The sequence below is a fragment of the Aedes aegypti genome, chromosome 3 (genome assembly GCF_002204515.2).
Source record: "Aedes aegypti strain LVP_AGWG chromosome 3, AaegL5.0 Primary Assembly, whole genome shotgun sequence".
Classification (NCBI taxonomy): Eukaryota; Metazoa; Arthropoda; class Insecta; order Diptera; family Culicidae; genus Aedes; species Aedes aegypti.
Genome location: NC_035109.1, coordinates 180,078,185 through 180,102,161, shown reverse-complemented (window position 1 = coordinate 180,102,161; position 23,977 = coordinate 180,078,185). Strand labels below are relative to the sequence as shown.

General features: G+C 36.8%; 1 protein-coding gene across 1 annotated transcript; it reads left to right on the top strand.

Annotated features, from left to right (window-relative positions):
- The first annotated feature begins 4,920 nt into the window (after positions 1–4,920).
- Positions 4,921–23,382, top strand: LOC5578549 (bromodomain-containing protein 8). The gene is made up of 3 exons (XM_001663890.2): positions 4,921–5,107; positions 5,168–6,670; positions 21,981–23,382. The coding sequence occupies exons 2-3, from the start codon at positions 5,182–5,184 to the stop codon at positions 23,321–23,323; spliced, it is 2,832 nt and encodes a 943-aa protein (XP_001663940.1). The 5' UTR covers positions 4,921–5,107; positions 5,168–5,181; the 3' UTR covers positions 23,324–23,382.
- The last annotated feature ends 595 nt before the right edge of the window (positions 23,383–23,977 follow it).

Genomic DNA, 23,977 nt, shown 5'->3' with positions numbered 1-23,977 from the left:
ATTTGCCCACCTAAAAGCTAAGGGTTTGAACGATCGCTTAAAAATAAACTTTTATTTTTCAATCAAAAAGAAACCCCAAAATGCATCTTGTACCTTAGCTGTGAACCTAGCAGGAAAAATATATCCACGTTGAAAATCGTAAAACAAATTTGCCCACCTAAAAGCTAAGGGTTTAAATGATCGCTTAAAATTAAATTTTGATCTTCATGTCAAAAAGAAACCCCAAAATGCATCTTGTACCTTAGCTGTGAACCTAGCAGGAAAAATATATCCACGTTGAAAACCGTAGAACAAATTTGCCCACCTAAAAGCTAAGGGTTTAAATGATCGCTTAAAAATAAACTTTTATTTTTCAATCAAAAAGAAACCCCAAAATGCATCTTGTACCTTAGCTGTGAACCTAGCAGGAAAAATATATCCACGTTGAAAATCGTAAAACAAATTTGCCCACCTAAAAGCTAAGGGTTTAAATGATCGCTTAAAATTAAATTTTGATCTTCATGTCAAAAAGAAACCCCAAAATGCATCTTGTACCTTAGCTGTGAACCTAGCAGGAAAAATATATCCACGTTGAAAATCGTAAAACAAATTTGCCCACCTAAAAGCTAAGGGTTTAAATGATCGCTTAAAATTAAATTTTGATATTCATGTCAAAAAGAAACCCCAAAATGCATCTTGTACCTTAGCTGTGAACCTAGCAGGAAAAATATATCCACGTTGAAAACCGTAGAACAAATTTGCCCACCTAAAAGCTAAGGGTTTAAATGATCGCTTAAAAATAAACTTTTATTTTTCAATCAAAAAGAAACCCCAAAATGCATCTTGTACCTTAGCTGTGAACCTAGCAGGAAAAATATATCCACGTTGAAAATCGTAAAACAAATTTGCCCACCTAAAAGCTAAGGGTTTAAATGATCGCTTAAAATTAAATTTTGATCTTCATGTCAAAAAGAAACCCCAAAATGCATCTTGTACCTTAGCTGTGAACCTAGCAGGAAAAATATATCCACGTTGAAAATCGTAAAACAAATTTGCCCACCTAAAAGCTAAGGGTTTAAATGATCGCTTAAAATTAAATTTTGATCTTCATGTCAAAAAGAAACCCCAAAATGCATCTTGTACTTTAGCTGTGAACCTAGCAGGAAAAATATATCCACGTTGAAAATCGTAGAACAAATTTGCCCACCTAAAAGCTAAGGGTTTAAATGATCGCTTAAAAATAAACTTTTATTTTTCAATCAAAAAGAAACCCCAAAATGCATCTTGTACCTTAGCTGTGAACCTAGCAGGAAAAATATATCCACGTTGAAAATCGTAAAACAAATTTGCCCACCTAAAAGCTAAGGGTTTAAACGATCGCTTAAAAATAAACTTTTATTTTTCAATCAAAAAGAAACCCCAAAATGCATCTTGTACCTTAGCTGTGAACCTAGCAGGAAAAATATATCCACGTTGAAAACCGTAGAACAAATTTGCCCACCTGAAAGCTAAGGGTTTAAATGATCGCTTAAAATTAAATTTTGATCTTCATGTCAAAAAAAACCCCAAAATGCATCTTGTACCTTAGCTGTGAACCTAGCAGGAAAAATATATCCACGTTGAAAATCGTAGAACAAATTTGCCCACCTAAAAGCTAAGGGTTTAAATGATCGCTTAAAATTAAATTTTGATCTTCATGTCAAAAAGAAACCCCAAAATGCATCTTGTACCTTAGCTGTGAACCTAGCAGGAAAAAAATATCCACGTTGAAAATCGTAAAACAAATTTGCCCACCTAAAAGCTAAGGGTTTAAATGATCGCTTAAAATTAAATTTTGATCTTCATGTCAAAAAGAAACCCCAAAATGCATCTTGTACCTTAGCTGTGAACCTAGCAGGAAAAATATATCCACGTTGAAAACCGTAGAACAAATTTGCCCACCTAAAAGCTAAGGGTTTAAATGATCGCTTAAAAATAAACTTTTATTTTTCAATCAAAAAGAAACCCCAAAATGCATCTTGTACCTTAGCTGTGAACCTAGCAGGAAAAATATATCCACGTTGAAAATCGTAAAACAAATTTGCCCACCTAAAAGCTAAGGGTTTAAATGATCGCTTAAAATTAAATTTTGATCTTCATGTCAAAAAGAAACCCCAAAATGCATCTTGTACCTTAGCTGTGAACCTAGCAGGAAAATATATCCACGTTGAAAACCGTAGAACAAATTTGCCCACCTAAAAGCTAAGGGTTTAAATGATCGCTTAAAAATAAACTTTTATTTTTTAATCAAAAAGAAACCCCAAAATGCATCTTGTACCTTAGCTGTGAACCTAGCAGGAAAAATATATCCACGTTGAAAATCGTAAAACAAATTTGCCCACCTAAAAGCTAAGGGTTTAAATGATCGCTTAAAATTAAATTTTGATCTTCATGTCAAAAAGAAACCCCAAAATGCATCTTGTACTTTAGCTGTGAACCTAGCAGGAAAAATATATCCACGTTGAAAATCGTAGAACAAATTTGCCCACCTAAAAGCTAAGGGTTTAAATGATCGCTTAAAAATAAACTTTTATTTTTCAATCAAAAAGAAACCCCAAAATGCATCTTGTACCTTAGCTGTGAACCTAGCAGGAAAAATATATCCACGTTGAAAATCGTAAAACAAATTTGCCCACCTAAAAGCTAAGGGTTTAAACGATCGCTTAAAAATAAACTTTTATTTTTCAATCAAAAAGAAACCCCAAAATGCATCTTGTACCTTAGCTGTGAACCTAGCAGGAAAAATATATCCACGTTGAAAACCGTAGAACAAATTTGCCCACCTGAAAGCTAAGGGTTTAAATGATCGCTTAAAATTAAATTTTGATCTTCATGTCAAAAAAAACCCCAAAATGCATCTTGTACCTTAGCTGTGAACCTAGCAGGAAAAATATATCCACGTTGAAAATCGTAGAACAAATTTGCCCACCTAAAAGCTAAGGGTTTAAATGATCGCTTAAAATTAAATTTTGATCTTCATGTCAAAAAGAAACCCCAAAATGCATCTTGTACCTTAGCTGTAAACCTAGCAGGAAAAAAATATCCACATTGAAAACCGTAGAACAAATTTGCTCGATCGCTCAAAATTAAATTATTTTTCTATCAAAAAGAAATTAAAAAAGGTTCTTCTATAACTATTTCTGAAACTGAGCCAGTAAAATAAACTACTTTAACTTTGGATGCACACCTTATAACCAATTAGCAACAATATTGTTCTTTAAACAAACATATTTTTAAATGCCGTGTTTCAGACAATTTACCGAGAAAAAACCCACATAGGGTGCCGGTGCCATTGGTGGACTACCTAAGCTATAAAAAATCATAACAAAATAACGAAAAGCCTTAGCAGCGATCTTTTGGCGTCAACAGAAAGATTTCAACGTCTACTATATGGGAAAAATATAAAAAGAGTGATAAAACTATTTTTTGACATAAAATCGCTTGAGCCACTATTGGTACACGTGCTCCAGTAGTTGCGCTAGTGCTCCAGTAGTAGACGTTTGGTAATTATACAAGGAATTTTAAACAAAAAGGCAAATTTTTACACAGGTTTAACATTTTTCCCTTCGAACAGCAACTAATATCTTTCGAATGAAGCATTAAGAACATCGCTCGGACTTTTCTTCATTTTTATACATCTATTTTAAAAACTGCTTCCATCCGTTGATCCACTACTGGAACACGACGGCAACTATTGGTGCAAGGTAGCAAATTTTTTGCGTAAACTTAATTATTTATATGACCCTTTGATGAAATAAAAAGCTGAAATTTGGCAAATCGACTAAACTAGAGGCGATCTATCCACCAAAAATAGCACATGTCGTTTTTATCAAAAAATGTACGTTTTATTCCAAAGTCCAATCTACTGGTACATTACAACCTGAGACGAGACTCGCGAAGACGGTCTTCTTTTTCTGTGATTGCTGAGTTTTTTTCTTATTCCACTTTGTGCATACCAATTATGCGCATGCGCATACCAATTATGCGCATGCTGTTCAAATCCTCACATGAACCTCTCAGCAAAAAATGATTAAGTTTGCATCACATCGAATCATAAATAGCCATTTGAGTGAAATTTCATGCCAGCAAACGTAGCAAACATTAGAAATAATTAATCTTCTGCTTAGATTTATCAGCAACTTTGGAAAAAACTGCTCCACCGACTGAGGTTTTTAATAACAGTTTACTTTGAACACAATACTTTTCACTTTTTCAGCCATAAAAACGGTGGGCTGCATTTGACGTTTCGTGAGAGGGGAATCTGGGCTGCATATGACGTTGATATTTTTCCTCTTCGCGAGTCTCTCTCAGATTACAACCATTGGTACCGGCACCCTAACTACTAAACAATGTTACGGAGGCGATTACACATCGGCACGCATTGTCTAACGGATCTAACTGTCCATATTTTACTTCCGCTGCTTTTTCTATGCGTTAAAAATAACGTCGAAATTAGTGCTTGTGGGTATCAAGTGTTATTTTTCATGTTATTTCAACGTATAAAAAATTAGCGGAATTCAAGTATTGGAAGTCGGAGTCGGAATGCAATTTAATATTGTTGAAATAGCAGTGATCTAAATTTTTAACTCCCATGAGCTATTTGCACATCACAGAACTTACCTGAAATGTATAACTATGCAAATAATTTATATAGTTTTTATTTGACGCCCTCCCATATATAAACTATTGAAACTTACAAAATATTGTTAATATTAAAGCCGTTTTAATTGTTTCTTCTTTTGAATAAATAAATCTGAAAACAAAAAAAATCTCCTCGAATGTGAATCCAGCAGGAAAAATTAAGCTCCCGAAAGCTCTCGAGTCACATGTAGATGGCGCCAGCAGGCTGCTCGAAAAATTTTACCTGCTCGATTTTTTTTCCTGCTCATTTAACAACAGTTACGGTCTCGCGTTTGAAGAGTTTGAAGTCTTTTCAGAAGCAACAGTAAACAAACGAAAAATAAAACGCGTTTGATCATCCAGGACCTCGAAAATCTTTGAAAATTTGTGTAATAGTGAATAGGTAACTGAAAATTACAAAAAGTTAAGTATTGCGGTTTCGGTGATGCTTTCGGTTCCACAGAGCAAGGTATACTTTATTTGAAAATATGAATGCAAAATATGTGAAGGTTTTTGTTTACAATCGTAGATCTAGATTGAATAATGGCGTCGATCCAAGAGCGATTGCAGCTCAAGCGTGTTCCTCTCGATAAATGGTCCACCAAGGAAAAACTATGCCTGGCATCGGCGGTGGCCTACAGTGGGGACCAAAACTGGATGTCCGTAAGTCGATCGCTCAAGATGCTGTGCGGTGCTGGTCGTCCGGGAGATTGGTTCTCGCAAAAATCCTGCGCCGCTCAATATGGGAAGCTGCTGGAAAACGTCGAGACTCCGAAGCGCAAAAAGCGGACCGCTTCCGAGAGAGACGGAGTGGCTGCCGTTGAGACCCCAGGGGAATCTATCCTGCGTAAACTCACGCAGGAAAGAATGATCGAACTGAAGAAGATAATCCAGGAAGAGGCTCAGCAGTACACCAAAGTTAAGGAGGACATTATATTGATCCAAAGGGGAGTCACCGATGAGCAAAAGTTGAGGGAAATGTGGAAGCAAATTCAAACGGAAAAAGCTCAGAAAGAAAAGGAACAAATCATGCACGCCCAATGGCTGAAAGAACGAGAAGAGAAGAAGCTGGAACTAGAGCGCCAATGGCGTCCTTTGTATCCAGGTTCGCCAAATTCCTCCAAAACGCCAGGCTCTGCTGTTAAAATCAAAGAGGAAATAGACGAAGATAGTCAAAGTTCTTCTAAATCCGGTACATCTCCATTACTGACTTCTTTGCTGAAAAGCCCCTCGACAAATCCAGCCGGCAATCAAGTCCTATCCACGCCTGGGAATAGCAAATCCTCAACATCTCCAACAATTACAAACCTGCTCACAGGAAACTCACCGGTGTCGATAAATGTCCTTGCAAAAAACTTGTTCCCAGCAACAGAAGATGAATCAAAATCAAATCTCGAGGGAAACAAAACCATTCCGCAGGAGGAAAGCCAATCCGGCATCCCAACATCCAACGCATATCAAATTGCTCCGAATCTGACAAAGCTTTTGGACACTAAACAAAACGACAGTTCTTCAGCAATTGTCACTCAAGAGCCACAAGAATCGAACGAGAACACAACCAAGCAAGAAGATATGGACACAGATGACAATGTGGATCCTGCCAAAGATCTGATGGCCGTCTTCCAGGAGCTGATGCCGGAGGAACTTGATGAAATTCTCAACGAAAACAGCGGTATGATACTAGAAGATGAGATTCTGGACAACGTTGTCGATTCGATCATGGAGGAAGAGGAGGACGAAGACGGTGCATCAGTAAAGGGAAAGGATTTGAATGCTCTTGAGAGTGCAAATCTCGCTAATAGCATTTCAAGCGACGACAAAAATCCTGAGAGAAAAGGTTCAAAAAACTTGGAATCTGCTCCTGAGGTTGCGAAGGGAGCTTATTTAAAACCAGCAGCAGCGGCGCCATCCCCTGAACGGCACAACCCTTTTGAAGAGAATGTTGATCTGGACAAATTGGACAATCCTGAGTATGATACGAGGGATAAGTCTGGCGATGATAAAGACAGCAAGCTGGGAATCGAAACCGAAGGTAAGAATAATTTAGATTCTTTCAACTGTTGTAAAATAAGTACCTTATCGGACATTGAGGAACTATGGAGTGTATTGTTAAGGCCCAAGCTACCGGGTTCGTTTTTATGCTGCATAAAAGCTATCTTGTATCCCAGCCTTGTTTTTGACGCGGTTGTGACTGTTCAGTCGAGAACACTAAAACAGTACTTCTCAGTGCTACAAAAACAGTACTTTTCAGTACTATTTTTCTACTATTGGTCCCTTTTTGATCCTTGTTAGATTTCAAGATTTTCGCGAATTTGTAGCGGATTTGGTGTGCCAGGCGCGAAAATCGCGAGCGAATGGAATTCTGTCGCAAAAATCGCGGATTTCACAAATCATGCTACAAAAATCGCCAACAAATTGTTTTGAAACGTACAATTGTGCAGTTCATCATTAGACAATTTGTATTTAAAAATGTAAACTCTCGTCTTTTCATTGCAATTAGTTCTTTAAAGTGTTCTTCATAGTATAGGGGTTTATTCAAATCTTACGTAACAGCTTTTGTAAGCAAAATTTTGTTACACTATGTAAGAACCCCTCCCTCCCCCTATTGCGTTACGTAATATTTGAATGATTCCTAGTCACTCGGTACACAGTTTTGCTATGTAGTGTTTACAGGTATTTATTCGTTTTCCTCCAATAATTTGGAAATTTTAGAATATTAATAATATTGAGTAGCAAAATATAGAAAGCAGTAACATTTCATATGTGATTCAATAATAGCATTACACAATCTAAGCTCTGAAGGCACTTTCTAAAGAAGGCTAGGATTCATTGTGGATCAGATATCGGAAAAAAAAGATCAGTTAAACAATTTCGAATGCTATCATTCTCCTCCAAGGATGTTTCGTTTGTATCACATACATGCTATGCTTTCTAGATTAGAATTCTACTGCTGATTGTAAACAATTTTATTTTTGAAGGATAGTTTTGCACAGAAACTTTAAGTGTTTTTTGGTTGTAAGCAGGCATTGCAGAATTCGCTCTCATTTGAGTATGAAGCACGATCAAAGCAAGCAAAGAAAAACATCACATCTGTTGCGGTCCACGATCGTCATTGTATCGGAAGGTGTAACAAGTCTGATAAATGGAAGCAGCGAGCGAGAGCCCCAAAGAGAGAGCGATGATAAAATCAATTTTTCTCGCTTGTTTACTGTTGGGGATAGGGGTTTTTCTTCACTGGCACGATTAGCAATCCACGAACTTCCACTATTGGCTCCAGGCTTAGAGCATGTTTAGAGGGGTTTTATCATGCACTACTATCCCCCCAATCTGATCGAAGTTGTAACAGTATACGATAAACAGTCTCTCATAAAGTGCAGCAGGTTATGATAGTTACAGTGAGCGAAACGTGAGAGATTCTCTCAATTTTCTCAGGATTCAATCCCTGGTTGTAAGTAATACTGTTGGAAAAGTCAGCACTTAAGGCCCAAGTAAAAGTGAGCCTATAAAGCAGTTTTCTGTTTTAAAATTGAAAATCAAAAAAATAAATAAGGTACCGTGGGGTAAGTGGGTAATGGATTTCGCATAGTTGGGATTCTTCAAATTCTAGAGACCTTGAATTAAAACAAAAGGGGTCGTGTATATTTTTTGGCTTGACTCTCACCAAATATAAGCAGTATACTGAAATTGATTTTTATGTAAAATTGAAGATAAAAGTACAGAACAAGTTTTTGAAGAACCTCTCCTTACTTTTCACTTGCCCCACAGGTGGGGCAAGTGAAAAGTTTATCGGTTTGACCAATAAATTCAAAAACTAACAGTTACATTCACAATTTCCATTACCTTTAACATTTGTTAAGGCGTCCCACTGAACAATAACATAAGTAATATGTAAACAAAGAAAATTTTATTCTTGTTACTTGAATTTTCTTCTGTTCAGTTATGTTTGTTGAAATGATTCGACAACATTATAACTGCAACATTTACAATGTTAGTTCTTACATCATGGGACAGCAATTGCATTTCTAATCTCTAGATTTTCCACCGCTCATTATTTGTTTTTAAGAAAATCGGATATGACGTCGGATAACTCTTCAAGAGAAATCAACCGAAATCCTTCAATAAAGTATTTAGAAACTTTTTTATGTGGATACACCTATACCCCATTTTTTATGTTTTGAACTAGCTTTACATAGACATCCCACGAGATTTCCGTGCGTTCTCTTATATTGGAACCTTTCAATCAACATCTTCCTTTTAATCGGCTTTCCGAAGTAAACATATTAATATCGTATTATTTGGCAACCTTTTTTCTAGAGAAGTTTCATGATTTGGCCATGATAATAGCATTTAACGCTTTGAGTATAGTGTTTCTTGAATTATCAGCACGTTCTGTTGTTCTATGATAATTGCGAACCTTTTATACTTATAGCTACCTATAGAGAAAATACAAATTCAATCTCTAATGAGAAACTTTTCACTTGCCCCACGTGACTAGAAAGTTGACAGTGTTTCAATTTAGTTATTTTTAGGTCTATGTCAAATTAATTCTAAAACTTTTTTTATTGCAGTTTAAAACTGTCAGAGGGGACAACTTAGAAGTGGTACAGAAAATTATTTCTTGCAACTTTTTTCTACAGAAAATATTAAAATAAGATTGCACGCCGCCAACTTGTTACGGAGTTATAGTAGACAGGTTAACAATATTTCGCTCTATTATGCAATAATGGGTGAAAAATCTCAGAAATCTCTTGCCTATCGTAATGTTCTCAATGGCCTCAAAGATTTACGCATGAGTTTAAAACATTAATTCACATATTCATTAAAATATTCCAATTATTTTCACTTACCCCATTTACCCACTTGCCCCGCGGTACCTTAAACAGCAGTTTTTCCTAAATAAAATAGCTGTGTGTTAGTATTTTTGCGACTTGTCGATTTTTGAGCAAAAAACTGCTTTTTCTGTTTTAACATTTGCTCCATTTTTACTTTTTTTTGTATGGTATTCAGTTGGAGCTGCCTGACAGCTTAACTTGTCAAGGCTGAACCCTCGGTCTGGCTTTTACCAAGTTTCCCCTCTACCAGGACCAATACTCAGACGGACTAGGCTATGGTGCCCACATGAACACTGCACTGATTTTTTATTCGTATTGTGACGTGGTAGTTTTTGAAAACTACCCATATTCCCTTGCTTCTCAGAAAAGGAAGCATTGTGAAAATCAGCAGCTCCATCAGAATTTGTTTGAAATAGCAGTGTAGTAGCGTCATTACTAATACTGTCTAGTCGAAATGGTTTTGAATAATTTGTCATTTAAATGCTATTCTGATTACTCCTGTATTTTACGTAAGATTAGAGTCTTAAATGTCAATTGTCGTCAAGTATTAACAAAATTAGGCTGTTTAGTAGTAGTTCTAGTTTATTTCTCATTTTATTGTTAAAAGTATTTATTGGTCATTACGTTCATATATCCTTAAAGGAAAAAGTCACTTTTAGTCAAGTCATTTTTATAATGAATATTTACGAGTAAAGTTACCTTAGACTTCTATTACAGTCTCCTACAATATTCACTTTTCGGTGGCAAATGCATTGCTTCACAACTCCTACTTTCTACTTATAAATTTTGCGAAAATGAAGCTGGAATTAGATTATTTATACCGTTGTTACAAAAGAGGTATTTCTTATTATGGCAATGTAAAAGCCATATTAAAATAAGATTGTCGCCACTTATTTCTACTCAGTGAATTTACTAGTCATTTTCCTAAGAGTTCCTAAGTATTCCCTACGTCGTATATGATAACGATGTATCTAGCTAGCTAATAGTAAGAGTGGCTACGGATCATTCTGGTTAGCAAAAGGCAAACTGATCGTCACCAATAGTATTAATGTTCACTTCGAATAGATTAATTATTTGAAATGGGCACCAATTCTATCAATGACGCAGAATGTCCGTTGGATCACATCCGAGATATTATTGCGTCTATTTCATATGAATTATGACGCGACTATAAGCAAAAAATGCCAAAATGTGATACCACCACTACAGGTTACGCCTTTGGTTTCCATCATATGGGCTAATGGATTATGCCCTCCTATCGCGGCAAGGTCGCATAACCAAGGGGAGGGGACATTTGCTCCATTTTTACTTGGGCCTCAATATTCCGCTAAGTTTAAATGATTGTATGAATTGTTTTGTAAGCTTAAATGTGAACTATTGAACTCGTTTTACTGCATAACCAGTTTTTCAATTAAAAAAAACCGTTTATTTTCGGGAAGATTGTCCACGTTTAGGCGTATTATGCTGGGTTTCAAAGTTCACCTTTACAAAAAAAAAATCAAATGTACGACCTGTAAGAATTTTGACGTCATTTTCTGAATTAGGGGACCCAAATCTAGTAGATAAGAAATTTTCTTATTCTTCAATATATTTTATTATATGATGATCAATTTCGCCCCAGTGGGTCATTTTCAAATTTATATATTCAAGCTAATTTTATGATACATTTAATATTATTCCCTCAAAAATCAGTTAAATACAATAATAGAGATTATTAACGAAGTACTAGTTTTGTCGAAAATTAACAACACCCCACTTCCCAAGGATAATATAACAAAAAGTTGTTAAATAGTGATTTATTTGCTTCTGGACTACGGTACTGAGAAAAGAGCATCAATTTTCATAAAACACAGAAATTTGTTGAAACAATTAGGTTTTCACAACAATGTTACGATTTTTCACGAAAAAAATGATTGGGTATTGTAACATGAAATTTTGTTAATGTACAAGTTTGTTTTCATCATAATAGAATCATTTTTGTTTTTGTTTGTTTTGTCTTATCCCGGCACATTTCGGCTCTGTGCACAAAGCCTTTGCGGGATGCATTGAGTTTCTTCTAGGTGGCACTTTTTATCCCGAAATGGATGGGTTTGTTGTCTTTGTTTGACGGGTGCCTTGCTGCAGCATAATCGCCCGCGCTGCATTTTTCTCGTCCAAAACTGTCTGACACTCCTCGTCGAACCAACCGTTCCGTCGATATCCTTCCACGAACCCAATGGCACCTTTCGCTGCGTTGTTAATGGCTGCTTTGACACTACTCTAGCAGTCCTCAAGAGGGACTTCGGTGAGCTCTCCTTCTTGCGGAAACGCTGCTTCAATGCTTTGCGCGTAATCAGTTGCGACTTCGGGTAGCTTGAGTCGTTCCAGATTTTACCGTGGCGGGCTTCGGTACCGAATGTTGTTCACAACGGAGAGTCGTTGGCGCACTTTAACCGTCACTAGGTAGTGGTCCGAATCGATGTTTGCGCCGCGATAAGTTCTGACGTCGATAATGTCCGAGAAGTGTCTTCCATCAATCAAAACGTGGTCGATTTGCGATTCAGTTTGTTGGGGTGATCTCCAGGTGTACCGATACGGGAGACTGAGTTGGAAATAGGTACTACGTATGGCCATGTTCTTGGTTCCGGTGAAATCAAACAGTCTAAGGCCGTTTTCGTTCGTAAGCTGGTGAGCGCTCAACTTCCCTATAACCAGTTTGAATTCCTCCTCCTGGCCTCCAGCCGCACGTAGAAAGCATCATTATCGTCATTGTCACTTGCTAATATAGAAGATACGGTATTTGATCCTCAACCTGCGCTTTCTGTTGTCGATTGGCCACCACTGAACAGCTAGTTAATTGCCTATCAACTCCACATTCAATTAATTTCGAGCCGATTGGAATACGTATGAAACATATAGAGATAGTAATATTGATGTTAACATTTCTTTGCAAACAAAATTTGATACTGACAATGAATTTGAAACTTTAACAAATACCATTGTTGAAACAAGGGGCATTGCAATATCTAAATATAAAATGAAATTTGAATCCGTGATTACAGACGACGATCTTAAACTCTTGATCCGTCTCTAAAACGTGAGGAGAAGGCAATTTCAACGCACTAACGATCCAGCTACGAAAATTATATGGCAGGATCTGCGAAAATAAATTAAATAACGTTTCACATAATCAGGAAACAAAAAATTTGAAAATAAAATTTCTGAATTGGACCCTGGCTCTAAGCCCTTTTGGAATTTATCTAAAATTTTGATAAAACCTCAGAAGTCAATTCCGGCATTGGGACAGGAAAACAAATTATTACTAACTTATTGCGAAAAGCTCAAAAACTGGCTATGCTGTGATTTGGCAGAAGTGTAGAAGCTATGCTATGATTTGGAAAAAGTGAGAACTCCCGATCAACTAGTCATTGTATTTCGAAAATTTGAACACATGACTTCCCTTAAATGAGCGGGATCTGGTGCACTGAATACCATAGTTGGCATATTTTCCTAACAAATGGAAAAATGCCAAAGTTGTACCGGGTCTACCACAAAAGGCCGAATCACAAAAGGCCGAATCACATAAGGCCGAATCACAAAAGGCCGAAAGCACAAAAGGCCGAAACATACAAAAGGCCGAATCACAGAAGGCCGAATCACAGAAGGCCGAATCACGAAAGGCCGAATCACAAAAGGCCGAATCACAAAAGGCCGAATCACAAAAGGCCGAATCACAGAAGGCCGAATCACAAAAGGCCGAATCACAGAAGGCCGATTCACGGAAGGCCGAAATTTTAAAATAAATTTTAGTGAAAGCCACAAACATTCAGCACATTTTTCTACAATATTAAGGACATTTTTACAGTAGGGTTAGCGGGACAAGACGCACAAGTAACATTACTAGCTGAATAAGAGTGTATGGTTAGTGTTTTTTGGGTGTGTCAACTGGTCTGACACACCCAAAATAAATTCTATAATGGAAGCTTAAGTAGTCGCGCTGTTGTATTTTGTACAACATAAGTGTAAAAACCTCGTGAAAACTGGAAGGGTATACAGTGCCTGTTCGATTTTGGCAACATGTCAAAAATTTTCATGTTGCCAAAATTGAACCGTTCCAAAATTTAATAATTGTTTTTATTTAAACTTGTATCGCCGTAATAATGACCACAAATTAAATTTCTTCTTCTTCTTCTTGGCATTACGTCCTCACAGGGACAAAGCCTGCTTCTCAGCTTAGTGTTCAATGAGCAATTCCACAGTTGTTACCTGAGAGCTTTCTTTGCCAAAGTTGCCATTTTCGCATTCGTATATCGTGTGGCAGGTACGATGATACTTTATGCCCAGGGAAGTCAAGGAAATTTCCATTACGAAAAGATCCTGGACCGACCGGGAATCGAACCCAGACACCTTCAGCATGGCTTTGCTTTGTATCCGCGGACTCTAACCACTCGGCTAAGGAAGGCCCCACAAATTTAATTTATCTATTTTGAATATGGTAAGCCTTAAGAAGGCCCACAGAAACATTGAGATTGACATGATTTGTGACTGACCATGATCCATTTTTGTGTACATGGATTTCCGTGTTGCCAAATTCAAACCGAGTCAAAATCGAACGGCACTGTACGGTTAAAAGTATTCTTTGTAAACTTAGTATTCTTATGATCACTTAAACACTTGTTATACCCTATCTCAGCAATCATTCTCCTACTTGTTGCGTAAAAGACTATGTTGGCATTATACCGGGCAAACGCTTGCTGTCCGAACTCGCTGTCGCTCGTCGGACCTAAAAATGGAAAAACATCCTCTGTTTGCATTATACCGGGCAAACGCCTGGATTTGCTATTTGCATGACACCGAATAGATGCTATACACAACCATCGGATATCGGAGACTTCGGCGTAGACCTGTGCGCCGCCGCGCCACGCCGCCGCCGCCGACCCATTTCCCGTCACGCCGACGCCGATTGATACATCGGCGGCGCGCCATACGCCGATCAACGTCTCGCCGCCGATTTTGCGTTTTCACGCCGATAAATACATTAACTCAAATAATTTATAATAATAATAAAACCCAGGTTATTTAGGTATCGTCTAAGGTTAAAAAAAAATCGTACATCAATGTTTCAAGGGATTTTTTTTTTCAAAAAGTTGTCCCGAAAATCGCCCAGTGGATCCTTCAGAATTTTTTCTACGGATCCCATGGAGAATCTTTTAAGAATACCTTCTGGAAGTGAATTATTCTTGAGATTCCACCAGTATTTTATTTTTTAAAATTAAGTCTTTCGTGAAATTTTATTAAAATTATTCTAGTGATTTTACCAAGATTTTCTTCTGTGTTTCCTTCCAAAAATTTCTTACTTTCCAAGAGCTCATGTATACATCGATAGATTTCCACCTCAATTTTTATCATGAATTCACCCTTATTCATGTAAAATCGTTCAAGGATTGTCCAGAATTTTTGAATGGATTTCTCTATTTGGAGTTATACTCTAATAGATTTCTATTTTTTTCGAAAAGAGTCGCTGAGACACTTAGTTCTTGAAATTCTCATAGTAATTTCTTTAAAAGAAATTTCTTCTGGAGTTTTTCTAAGAATTGCAAAATAAATTATTGTAGGAGTTGTTTCTAGCACTTCTTCAAAAATTTCAATCACCTTACCAGTGTGTGAGAAAAATATCGCCTTAAAAAAACTACAATGAACTAGGAGAATAAATAACTTACGGCACATTTATTCTGTCAAAAAGTCCTGTGAGATTTCCTCTAGAAATTTCTTTAAAATTTGTTCAACTATTCCTCCAAGTTGTTTTTTAAGGAATCCTACCATTGATTATTTTTGGAGTTTTTCTAATAAATCGTACAATAGTCACTTCAAAAATTCCAACAGTAATTCCGCATTGCATTTTCTCAGGAATTATTCAATATGTTTCTTTATTATTCCTGGAGTTTCTTCTGAGATTTCTCTGATGAAAAGGGTCCTTTAATGTTTAAAGAAATCTTGTTTTTATTCAATAACACGGAATAGCATGTAACTGCAACTTCTTTAGCAATTTTTCGAGCTCAAATAACGGCTATATCATATTTAAATTTTAATTTAAAAATTAGGTCCATAAATGAACCTTGACATTTTTGATCATGTTTGACGTTCGCTTAGTCGACAAAAACACCACAGGGGTTGTAGTTTTAACACTGGGGTTGTTCCTATCTGACATTTCGGAAGGGACACGGAAAACAAAATACACTCAAAATTTGAGTTTAAGCCAAGAGGTGTGTGTGTGTGTGTGTGTGATCCATCTAACCCCCACTGTCCGGCAGTGGTATTATGGAAAAAAGTTTTCAGCAAAAATGTAGTACATTTTTGCAAAAAGCTTCAGTCCGGGAGTAAGAAGGTGATAGCTCTATTGCAGATCCAGTGACCCATTTCAGAATGGCTGGAAAGACACGTCCATTCAGAAGTCACTTTCACTAACAACAAGCCCCGCATGTATGTATAACCGTTATCAAATGGATAATGATAATACATACACACTTCCTGTTTCGAAGATGTTTACTTCGAAACTGGCGCGTATTTAATTTTTAAGTAGCAATAAATATGTAATCAGAATAATCTCACCAAAATCCATCCAAGGCGGCGGTGTCATCAAATCCAATCAGCAATCGATTTTCTTCTTCTTTTTTCCTCTGGGTGGCATCCATTTCCTTCTCCTTGTGACGCATATACCATTTGTCGTTGCCAGATCACATTTCGAACATGTTTTATCACCACCATTTCTAATTCTTACTTTCACTTATTTTATATAACGTAACCACTTAACATCATTTGTTTTTATTCTCGGACCATCTGTCCTGACGTAGTGCCGTCGGCCGCGATACAAGCGCGACGGCGAAAAAAAAAAAAACGAGGCTGCACAATGTTAACAAACCTAGTGATCCTTTATAGAGAGATAAGCGAAAGTAAAATTGAATGTTTTGGCAACAGACCAGCAGTGCTGATTTTGCTCGGCGTCGAGAATAATATTGTAACACGGACATGACTTCCTCATTGCTATAAAGTGTATTTTGTTTCGTTATAGATCTTTGAGCTACATATCAAAACTAATAAACAGCCAAAAAATCAAAAACTAAAAATCGCGTTGACAAAAAATCAAAAAAGTAAAATATTTCACTTATTTTGCTTCATGCAAAATTACTTTTACCGAAATAATTTCAAGCGGATTACATTACTCCTCAAGAAAAGTTCAAAACAAACATAACGCATGTTCGTTTGGCTCACACTTTGACAGCTCTCGCTGCTCGATTGGCTCACACTTTGACAGAAATGTCAGCTTCCGCGAATCTCCCTTATAAAGGATTTCTAAACAAACCCAGTAAGAATCAGCCAAATAACATCACTCTGAACGCGCCTGGAAGGATTATTCACGTTGTTTTTTCAATATATACTTCCGAATTGAATCCGGATGGCGTGGCACCAGCCAAATCATCGGCCAAACCGCAGAAAAAAAAACGAGAGCACGAAAAATACGGCGGAGCAAAACAAAACACGACCGTTCGCGGGTAACGCCTACTGCCAATTTGAGTTTAAGCCAAGAGGTGTGACAAAATCTAAAATAACATAACAAATGTTTTTTGGACTTAAACAAACGAAAAACATTTAAAAATTGAGCAAACATTTGTTTTTAGCCTAAACTTAAGCGTTTGGCACTAGAATTGGGACAGGGCTTCAGGATCCTATTCTCCAGAAGTTCTTACACGGTAATCTTGAGATGTTTTCTTCATAAGTTTCGCGCAAGAATTTTTCTAGATTATTCTTGAATTACTTCAGTGGTTCAGTCAGAATTTTGTTGAATATTCTTACACAAATTCCTGCAGAGCTTCATGCACTTATTTTCCAAAATTTTATTCTGAAATTTTTTTTGATATACCCTTACAATTTTTTGCACTAAATGCTCCACGAATGCTTGAAAAGATTTTTCTATATAATCCTTGAATTATTTCTCCAGAGTATTTTAAGGAACTATTTCTTGAGCATGTTCAGAAGTTTATAAAGAAAGTTTGCAAGAATTCCTCTAATAAAATTTGTAGATATTCCACCAGGGGATCTCGTAAGAAATTCAGTGTTTTTTTGATCTTTGAAGAATATTTCCATAAGTCAGTGAGTTGCTCTTCTCTCTTTAAAAAGGTGTCATGCCATCAATATTCATGAAAACTCCTCTAAAAAAATATTTTACTATTAATTCTCAAAAATATTGATCAGGGTTTGCTATAGTACCGTTAAGTCACCAGTCACCGTGTGGCCTCCATCCACCGTGCACATATGCAAATTCCTACAGAATACAATATTCGCAAATTATTATTTTGGCAGCAATATAAGATGAAACTGATGAAATGAGGTAGTTCTTGTCACAAAACATTTGGAAAAACCTAGTGTATGCAGTCAAAATCATGTGAATTCCGTCTAATAATGCGATTTTTCAATACTCTTAGTAGAAACGCCAAAAATTAACATTTTTCATTTCAACGTTAGAGTATCACATTTTTCATTATTTCAACAAGTTTTCGCTGCAGATACTTCAAGTAAGATGTATTTCATCGTATGAGGTGAGCCATGAGGTTCTATGCAAATCAGATTTTTTTCTTGCGATTCAGTCTAAACAGAAATGCACGGTGAATGGACCCTTTTCAATATTTATGGTTCCTTTTACCGTGCCTTAGTATAAAAGGCTTGACATTATTGGGTAATATTGAATTTATTATTATATCGCGATTTAACTACTTTATATTTAGTTTTTGAGCAAATATGAAATGGTTTGAACAAAACAGTCAAACCTCCTATAACGATTTTCGATCAAAAACGATCAACGATCAACTGATGGAACATACACTTCGTAGTTGCTACTCCGTGATCAATCAGGATAGTGATATTTGCACAGAGAACCACTCAGATGGGAGCTTGGGTTTTAGCTTTTTACCATCTTCAATGTGCAATTACACTACCCTTGATATTTCTAGATTGATAACGGCGCCGGCCACGTCCTTATGCCCATCGGGGATAGGAAGGAATGTTAATTAGATAGTCGTTGTTACTAGAAAACCGGAGAATCTCCTGCATTTCCCACAGCTACCTTGGAAGTAGGAGTGTTTTGTTAATGATGGATGGGTGTATTCGACCGTATGGATACCACTGTGGTAAGCGGTTAAGTCGATATATTCAGTTCTAGCGATAGATAGAACCGATAATGTTTGCGTCATAACGGCGCAGAGAGATAGAGAGAATAGAGAGCTATTAGGTAGAACGTTACAAAGATGAGAAAGGGACGGGCCTGGGATTGAACCCACGACCTCCTGCTTGAGAAGCAGAAGCGATAGCCATTAGACTACCAACCCCGTCTTCAAACCTCCTATAACGATTTTGATGAAAAATTAGTGATTTAGTTATTTTTTCAACTTTCTATGATTTTTTTTAATATAAGACTTGAATATCCTTAAAAGTGAGTGCGCATACTACTAGCAACATATTTTCTCCACCAACAAGGTACAAAATTACGGTACACGTACGGACTTCAAATTTTTACCTCATTTTTTTCTTACCAAAACGAGCACTTAACAATGACGAACTTAAACATTTCGCATTTTCGAAAAATAAGGGACGGCCTAATGGACATGTATTTGGTATCTTCCGTTAGTATGACAGAAACAAATACGGGATAACAATTTCAGACGCTTGAGTACGGTCGTCCCGCCGCTTTGGATGAATGTTTGATGAATTACAGAATTATTTATCATATAATTTTGGAATACAGTACTAACCCGATTTTGTTAGTCCCTTTTTCAGAAATCTTGTTGTTCTCACTGTTTGATTAATGAATTTCAACCAAGTATTTTTTAGTCATGTTAAAGCTACTATTAATATTCATAACAAGGCAAATATAGAATATTGATCAATTGTTTACATTTTGAAGGAGAGCTTCACAAAGTTTTGAAAAAGAGGCTGACAAAATCTGGGCATCTAATGTAAACAACATTTTAATTACGTGAAATGATACCAGAATAAACATTAGTTATATTGGAAACTAATGTTGATACTGTGATGCCGCAGATTTTGATTACTCAGCTTCTTATCATTTTGATCATTTTAACAGTTAAAATATCAAAACTGAAAGCAGAAACCTGTTCCTAAAATATCAAATTAAAAACGATTTTTGCCATAAGTGACAGTGATGTTAAATGTCATGAACATCACGTGACTGACAATTGAATAATGCGAATATCTTCCATCCCCGCGGCAAAAGTCATTGGAAAATGAATGAAATGAAGTCATCAAAATAAAGACTTTATTATTTATTAGTATGTAGCACTTTTGAGTTATAGTTATGTAAAATTGTTACAATAATAAAAAAATGGTAGAAGAACAAAATATGATATCGAACTTAAGATAATAATAAATTGATACCAAACAAAGATATCATCTTACTGTTGAAAACAAGATATGTTTTCAACATGCTTTCTTCATGATGTTGAACTTTGCTCGAGTAATCTTAACAGCACGCAAGAAACTATGATAGAAATTTGTACATTTTTTTTGTTCCGAGAAAATAAAATACCGACAATATCCAAAGCTGTGATTATTTATTGTGGAATATTATGAACGATTCTATATAAATGGATATCAGATAAGTTAATTCAAAAAGTAACGCGAAAAGTCCAGTAAAATTCTACAAAAATACAAACAAAATTTTGCACAAAATTAAATTACTTTTCTTCAATTTTATTAAATAAAAAGTTCGAATAATCAGGTCAGATAATATATCTTAGTAGCTGTAATAAATTATATGATAGTTTTACTAGTGTTGAAACTAGGGTTTTTTTTATAAAAACTTCCAAACTTTCAATTCTTACCAAAATGACTGAAAGTATTCCTGCACTCTATTTCAATCATAAAATTGAAAGGCAGATATGGGAAATGGAATTTCAAGTTCGGTTTCGATTGCATTTGTACGCATACGGTTTCATAAGTTACATGTGCGATTTTTTTTAATGTTCAATTTTTGTCCACGCCGATGTACGCCGCCGCCGAAAATAGTCAACGGCGTGACGCCGATGACGCCGCCGCCGCCGGTCCAAAAATGCTCTGACGCCGCCGCCGACCAAAAATATTTCGGCGCACAGGTCTACTTCGGCGGCCTTCTGCCGCCTCAGTTCCTCTATCCTCAATGTGGCTTCGCCGCATGTAAGTTTTGCACTGTTTACTGACATGACTGCATTTAACAAAGCATGGACTTGTTCTTTTCATATCCAAGCTTTATTTTGTGATTTGTCTTTTTGTGATTCTCCCTTGTGTGATTCGGCCTTTTGTGATTCGGCCTTTTGTGATTCGGCCTTTTGTGATTCGGCCTTTTGTGATTCGGCCTTTTGTGATTCGGCCTTCTGTGATTCGGCCTTCTGTGATTCGGCCTTTTGTGATTCGGCCTTCTGTGCATTCGGCCTTTTGTGGTAGGCTAGAAGGTATTCGGCCTTTTGTGATTCGGCCTTCTGTGATAATCCCGTTGTACCAATGTTAAAACCTGACAATCCTGCAGTAGCTTCTAGCTATCGTTCAATTTGCTTTCCTCCATCAGTAAACTTTTTGAAAAGGTCATTTTGAACAGAATGATGGTCCACATCAACGAAAATTCAATTTTTGCCAATGAATATCAACTTGTGTAACAAATTTGCTTGGATCCAACAAATCTGAAGGCTATTAGACATAGAAAAAGCACTCAAAAATGATTGACATGAAGTCTTGTAAAATTAAAAAAAAAACTTGGTCCAACATACATTATTAGAATAATCTAAAGTTATCCATTAAATTGTACACTTCAGGTTAATAGGGTCTCAAAATGTTCAACGAAATTTTGTTTTTTATTTAATAACACGAAAGAGCATATTACTGCATCTACCTTAGCCGATGTCGTATAGCGAGCTGACAATTCTCAACTCTAGTGAAGTGACCCGCCGTACAAATCAAATGGAGAGTCACTTCACTCGAGTTGAGTATTGTCACCTCGCTATACGTCACCGACAATTGTCACCTCACGCCACTCGTAGAATAAACCCAATTTTTCCCGCTCAAATAAGTAATGGTACACAAAATTATGTCACGTTAAATTTTAACTTTTTAGCCCTCCCTCCTTGACACGCTTTTTGTATGAGACCTCCAAATTGTAAGGCTTGTCACGCTAAGCCAAACCCCCTCCCCCCTAAGAGCGTGACATAATTTGTACATAAACCCTAGCGACTATATCATATTTAAACCTTCATTTGACATTTGGGTCCATAAATGAATCTTAACACTTAACAAAAGCAATGATCGACGAAGATAAATCAAGCATGCTATTTGATTTGATCGTGAGTTGGTAGTCATGAGAGTTTGCTTGTAGACCTTCATACTAAATGACCTAATCGATATGATTTTGAGGAAGGATTAATCAATCAAATTTGGGCATACCAAATAAACGAATTAAAAAAAAAGATTAATCAATGTGTTTTATCATTCTAGGATCCCAAATATTATTGAATAAGGATTCAATAAAGGAGGAAACGAGAACAACAACCTCCAACGACCAAGAAAGTACAAATGTTCCAGAAGAAGATAGCTGCAGTAGCTCTTATCCTACTGTCCCATCTAGCGATGAACATAACAAACAATCTGGGGAGAACGCAAGTTCTGGCCAATCGACAAACGAGCAAATAATCAGCACTATTAAAGCTGACACTGATGAAGATTTTCGTGATAAAGAGCTTGTATCAAGGGATACTGCCTCATTTGAAGTCGATTCCTCTTCCATCAAAACAGAAATTAAACAAAAGGAAGGTAACTCTGAGCTGGAGTCTGATGAAATGAAAATGGATACTACGAATGTAGACAGCAAACCTCAGCTAGAACCGAAACCTCTTAGCAGTGAGGAGGAAGCTGCCCGGGCTAAGAAAGAAGCGCTAGAAAAACTAGCAGCAGAATACGATTTTAAAGATGATGAGGAACCAATTGTTCCACTGTCCATTCAAAAATCAAAAGAAGAAAAGCATACTCCCGAGGAGGATGTCTACATGGATGCACAAGAACATCTTGACGAGGTCGAAAGCCCGAAAGAGGCCGATCAGAAAAAGCAAGACGATGCTGTTGTTACGATTACCGATACCGACGATGATTCATTGATTGAAATGAAAATCTCCAAAACCAAACGCGATTATTCAAGACGACGCACTGTAGACGATCTGTTCAAGCCTAAAGAGGATCCTTTGGCAACTCCAAAAAACGAAGAAAGTGAGGGAAGATCATTAAGAAAGCTACGAGATCGTGAGCGCTCGGAAAGTCCATTCGTTTCTCTAGAAGACGATCCAAATGACAAAATGAAACGAAGTTATTCATCAACTCCAGTACTGGATTCTATTCCTAACTCACCGGCGTCAAGTGAAGATAGAGAGTATCGAGCATGGAAAAAGGCAATCCTTTCCATACTAGCAAAAGTATCTTCATGCCGTCAAGCTGCAGCTTTCCTGAAACCATTACCCGATGAGCAAGTTTCAGATATCATTTATCGTCCGATGGACCTTTCAGTCATCAAGAAAAATGTCGAGAATGGAATCATCAGGTCGAGTTCTGAATTCCAACGAGACGTTATGTTGATGTACACTAACGCGATGGTTCTGAACAGACCGGACCTCTGCTGTTCAAAAGCAGCCAATTTCCTGGTGACGGAATGCATCGCACTCATGGAATCTATCCCAGAAACCAGCAGAAATCAGCGCGAAAAAGAGCCGGAAGGACGTGCCAGTAGCGCGAGCAAACGTACTTCGAGAAAAGGCACCACTAGAAGTTCGTCCTCTGGGGTTCGTAATTAGTTTTTTTTCTCTACACTTAATAATCATTAATAATTAAACATCAATAATATGAGTAATTATTTACTGCTTTTCACTTTATGATGACATTTATTTTTAAAAGTCCTATTAATACTGGTTGTTTAAGATCCAAAAGGATGCACTCATATTGAAGTTACCAAATATGCTCCCTGATCGGTGACCGACGCCGTTATGGATTTTTAAATGCTGAGCTCTTGCTTCATGCACGTTTATTTCTTATTGGTTTCTTATTTATTGATTTCAATTCCAACTGATCTATTTATGATCTTATTGAAAGTATTACTTAAAGCTAAGGATCTACAATCTGCATACACACAACATAGGCACCGTGGTTCATAGAAGGCATAAAGAAGCTAACATTTTCACTGATGCGGTGGCTGCCAAACATTGTCCCGAAATTCACGAAAACTTATTCCAGCTGGCCATGTAGTCGACAGGAGTGCTTTGTCTTTGAGGCGAACATTGATCCCAACCTTGAACGAGATGTATGGCATTTCAGAAGTATTCTTCCAAGCGGGAACCAGCTTTCTCACTATCGCGTCGTTATCATTCAGTGATGCAGATACCACTTTGCACATATCTTGTTCAGTGACGTTGTTTTTGATTCTCGTAAAAAATAACCAGAAGAGCTCATCA

Excerpts from the sequence above, each read along its gene's own strand:
- LOC5578549 (XM_001663890.2), top strand. The coding sequence starts at position 5,182 with ATGGCGTCGATCCAAGAGCGATTGCAGCTCAAGCGTGTTCCTCTCGAT. Across the intron at positions 6,671-21,980 it reads GCTGGGAATCGAAACCGAAG|GATCCCAAATATTATTGAAT; the intron begins GTAAGAATAATT and ends TTATCATTCTAG.